At 36.7% G+C, this 4,752-nt stretch overlaps 1 protein-coding gene across 2 annotated transcripts in view; it reads left to right on the forward strand.

Moving 5' to 3' along the window:
* LOC107714507 (SRSF protein kinase 1-like) overlaps window positions 1–4,752 on the forward strand; it is a 54,081-nt gene that overhangs the window by 11,493 nt on the left and 37,836 nt on the right. Inside the window, exon 1 of one of the 2 annotated variants that reach the window (XM_016520370.1) lies at window positions 3,693–3,807. The exons of the other annotated variant lie outside the window; for it this stretch is intronic. Coding sequence (XP_016375856.1) covers window positions 3,731–3,807 — 77 coding nt within the window. The 5' untranslated portion in view covers window positions 3,693–3,730. Of the gene's footprint in view, window positions 1–3,692; window positions 3,808–4,752 lie in introns of those variants that run through there. 2 annotated transcript variants of the gene reach the window in all.

Below are 4,752 nucleotides of genomic sequence, written 5' to 3' on the forward strand. Positions count from 1 at the left end.
TCAGTCGATTTAATATTTTTAATCTAATTAATTACAGGGTACTGTATAAAACGAATGTTAGAGGGAAAAAAACATTATAAACACTAACATGAATTTTACTTCCCCCTCACTCCAAATCATTTAAATTTTGTGGCATTCATAACCGAACAAATGCATTGCATGCATTTCACTTCGCAAGATAAATTTTGTGTAGTGAATTCATCAAACGCACCATCGAAGAAGGCTTTGTACTTCTCTCATGTCCGAATATCTACTAACAGCATCCTTCACAAGCGAACACTTTGGATTCCTTATATTAGCGGAAAAATGTGATATCCGTCAGATAAGAGCAAGACATCATTCAAAACGGTCTATTTTTATTTGTGTACCTTCAAAATGACAGTGAAACGTTGTGCTTTTGTAAAATAAAGAAAACTAATACAATGCGCTTGCCATCTTGGTCTATGTGAACCACTTTCTAAAATGAAGAAAAACTCTGCGAAACTGTCTACTTGTCAAACAGACATGAGAAATATATTTAGCTATATAAACCTTGAAGTGCCCGCTTTTAAGTGCTTACGCTTTGCTTATTTGACATTAATGCATTAGATAATTCACTTTGGTATACAAATCATAGCACGTTTCAGAAGATAAAAAACGCGAGTTGCAGTCCGGAAAATACGGTATAGCAAATTATTTTGCGGACCCCCTGGCTTTGCGTCACAGACCCCCAAGGGTCCACAGACCCCAGTTTGAAAACCCCTGGTCTAGAGAAAATGCATTACTGTTATATTTGTTTTGTTTTCTACCATCATGCAGGTTCATGCTCTGGGGCTGCTCTTTAGGGGGAGGAACTGAAAACTTCTTGCCATAATGAGCCAAATGGTCGAAGCCTCAATGCAGGCAAATCCTTGTGAAGAGCCTCTTAAGCTAACCAAAGATCTACATTAGGGACTAGATTTGATGTCCAAAAGGACACTGACCCAAAACACTTTACAGAAAACTATCTATACATACAAGCTCGGTGGTTAGCACTGTTGTCTCACAGCAAGAAGGTCCCCGATTCGAGCCCCGGCAAGGACAGGAGGCCTTTCTGTGTGGCGTTTGCATGTTCTCCCTGTGTCTGCGTGGGTTTACGCCGGGTGCTCCAGTTTCCTCCCACAGCCCAAAGACATGCAGGTTAGGTTAATTGAACATCCTAAATTGTCCCCGGACGTGTGTGTGTAAAAGACAAGACTTGTGTATGGATTAACTGGTTCTCGCAATGAATATAGCCGTAGATGCTGGATTGGCATTAAGAAAGAAATAAACAAACAAACAATATATACATAAAAGATCTATACATTTCCTTTTGTCAACTTTGAAGAAAAAAAGAAATGTTTTTGGTCTATTGCTGTAGTGGAGGAATGAATAAAGACAGGAAATGATAGGGGAATGGGTTCTAGGAAATATAATACTTGTGTCGCTATGCTGCTAGGCCAACATTCAAATAATTTTTTGGTGCATAAATGTGTTGATGTGCAATTGAAAGCGGAAATGATTTCTTTCTCAAATTGTGTAATTTAATCGGGGCTGAAACGGGAACAAAATGTCAAGAATTCAAAGCAGTGAAGTGCATACTTCCTGAAGTACCGACACACGCAAACGCTTATATAACTGTATCAACACTATGAAAAGCTTGTTAATTGCATAATGATAAATAATGCAGTACACGTGGCAAAGTGTTTTATAGCCCTGTCAGTCAGTGAGACCCTACCTTCTATTGCCAAAGGTTTTGTGGTTGCTAAGAAACTAGTAGACCATTAAATGCATTTTATCTAATGACGTGTCCTACTGTAGTAGGACCAGGGCAGTTTTTGTTTTGAGAGTCCTGCATGCTGCACATTCTTCAGCTTTTTGGTTGTGCGTTTAAGTGAGACTTTTTTTTTTTTTCCGTCTGTACATCTTTAGATTTTAATGAACAGCTCCATGTCAGTCAGTTATTTTGTGATTCATAGTGGAGAGTCTCATGTCTTTTTACATTGTATTAGTTCATACCGGCATCCTCCACCCACGTCTCTCCATCTATTAGAAAAGTGCTTGATGAGTGGAGAGAGAATGTTTTATGTAGAGTCGGACCTCAACAGAAGACAAAATCATTTCATTTCAGATAAAATGGAGAAATAAAATGGTCAAGTAGTTGTCCAGCATGACAACAAAAAAAGTAAATGCTATCAGCTGAAGGTTCGTCCACATTGCCAACATACTTGAATCAAAAACATGCACGGTGCAGTCTAAACGATTCCTGAACAAATGGTTCCTATGAGCAGATTCTTTTTGACTGAATTAGAAACATGCAGAGTGACCATTGTATTTCAACCAATTCCTGAACAAATAGCTCAAGACGTGTGTTATGAATCGAAACATACAGTGCGACCAATGAAATCTGAGTGATTGCTGAATAAACGACCTTGAGTTTTTTTTTTTTTACTGAATCGAAAACACAATGTTCAACCAGTGTGGTCCAACTGACTCCTGAGCAAATGGCTCTTTTTTACTGAATGAAAAATAAACAACTCAATTTATAGTTGTCAAACTGACCTGAAAAAAAGACTCTTATGAGCCGATTCTTTTTACAGAATCAAAAACATACAGCGAACAATTAACTCTGATCCAGTACTTTTTTTATTCTGAATCCAAAACAGTGCGTTCAGTGTAGTCCAACCAGGTCTTGAACTAATGACTCTTATGAGCCTGTTTTTTTTTTTACAGAATCAAAAACATATCTAGCACAACCAGTGTAGTGTGACCAGTTCTTATACAAATAACTCTTATGAGCCATTTTTTTTTTACTGAATCATAGATGCACAGTGTAACGAGTTTAGTACAACTGATTCCTCAACAAATGACTCTCAACTGGATCTTTTTACTGAGTTCAAATACAGTTCAGCTACTGTAGTCCAACTGATTCCTGAAAAAAATGACTTCGTTCTAAGTCACCTTAAAACATGCTTTTTGCAAGTTTATTTATTTAAATCTCGTCATTTGGCACTGGGATAGATTTATTTATTTTTCCATCAAATGTTTTTTTTTGTTCTGATTTCTCCTGGCCACTGCTATTAGTGTGGTCAAGACTAGCGGGTTAAGAACAGAATTGTCTTTTGCAATTCAAGGTTAATCCTTTTTTCCCTCTCCTGAAAGCTCCTTTGCTTTAAATTGCAATAGATACTATAAAAACATTATAATGTGATTGGGGTCTTTCATTTGAGATTTTCTCAGTCAAGTAGCTCTCATGTAGTTGTGTACGTCTCAGAGGGGAAAGAGATAAGAGTAATTGATTGTGTTGAGTGCCCTCTTATAGACCCTCTCTCTCTCTCTCGCTGCCGTGACTCAGTGCTGCTTACCTGCCTTCACTAACAAGGTTGTAAAGAGGCTTGTTTAGACTGAGACGCGAATCTTATGAGCAAGAGTGCATCAAATTCGCCTTCTTGTGAGCTGGCTGCCTTTTTCTGCTGTAATTAGAGAGAGAGAGCAGATGGGATGAGTGACAGCAGAACGCATGGAATTATGAAGGAGAAATGAGGAGGCGGCAGTGTTTTTACCTGCAATGCAGTGCTAGCTTTCCCTAGCCAATCAGAGCGCGTGGCACAGAGGGAAGGGCGGCCTCTTGTCGCTGACGGAAGCAGAGCGAGAGGGAGGGATCGAACTCCTCAGCATTCAGCCTCACTGTGCATCTGTGTGCACTGAGGTGGCCCTCCTCTGCCTCTGGTACATGGCTCTGTCTCTGGCCTGCCAGCCCCTGTTGCCTTCATTAGCACTGTCTCTCATGGGCATCCGCGCATCTTGTAGGTAAGAAGCAAAGTTGCATCTCTGTTTGCGTCTTCAGTGCCTCGTAAGCACGTAACTGGTGCGCCATGTGTTTGAGAGCTTTGATTTCATTTGTGCTTTGACAGTTTGGTGAATGTAGTTTCATCTAGTTGCTTGTGGCGAGTTATTTTCCTTCATGTTTGGAGCTTCAAAGGGAAAAATAATTGAAGGGCTCTTTAAAATGAGATGAGTTTAGGAAACTGTTTATTCCGGTTTTATTTATAGAACTGAAATGAACTATTTGGTATATTATAAATTAGGAAATATTAGGTACTTGTAATTCATGCACAGTTTAAGAATGAGAGTTGTATGAGAACATTTGTATTCATTTACTTGCATAACTAAAAGACAGAAATGTATTTATATTTGTAATATTATAGTATCATAACATTATTTAATTATACAGATATTTAACAGCAAAACTGCAATCAAAAATGTCCATGCAATGTTATATTAAATGAAAAGGAGAAAACAAATTAAATATTACATAATTCAAATATTTAGCAGCAAAAATACTAGTCCAAAATATATTCTTGTAATGTTTTATCGATATAATGAAAAGAAAATATATGCATAAATATTCCATTATGCAAATATATAGCAGAAAAATTATTCAAAAATATATTCGTACAATGTTTTGTTGATATGATGAAAAGAAAAATATATGTATAAATATTCCATTATGCAAATATTAAGCAGAAAAAGTATTCAAAAATATATTTATACAATGTTTTGTTGATATGCATGTTTTTCTTTTCATCATATCAACAAAACATTGTATGAATATATTTTTGAATAGTTTTTCTTCTAAATATTTGCATAATGACATACTTGTGCATATGATTTATCCATCATATTTCATTATGCAAATATTTAGCAGAAAAACTACTATTCACACACACATACATATATATATATATATATATA

Source organism: Sinocyclocheilus rhinocerous, unplaced genomic scaffold (assembly GCF_001515625.1).
Source record: "Sinocyclocheilus rhinocerous isolate Xijiao unplaced genomic scaffold, SAMN03320098_v1.1 scaffold269, whole genome shotgun sequence".
Taxonomy (NCBI): domain Eukaryota; kingdom Metazoa; phylum Chordata; class Actinopteri; order Cypriniformes; family Cyprinidae; genus Sinocyclocheilus; species Sinocyclocheilus rhinocerous.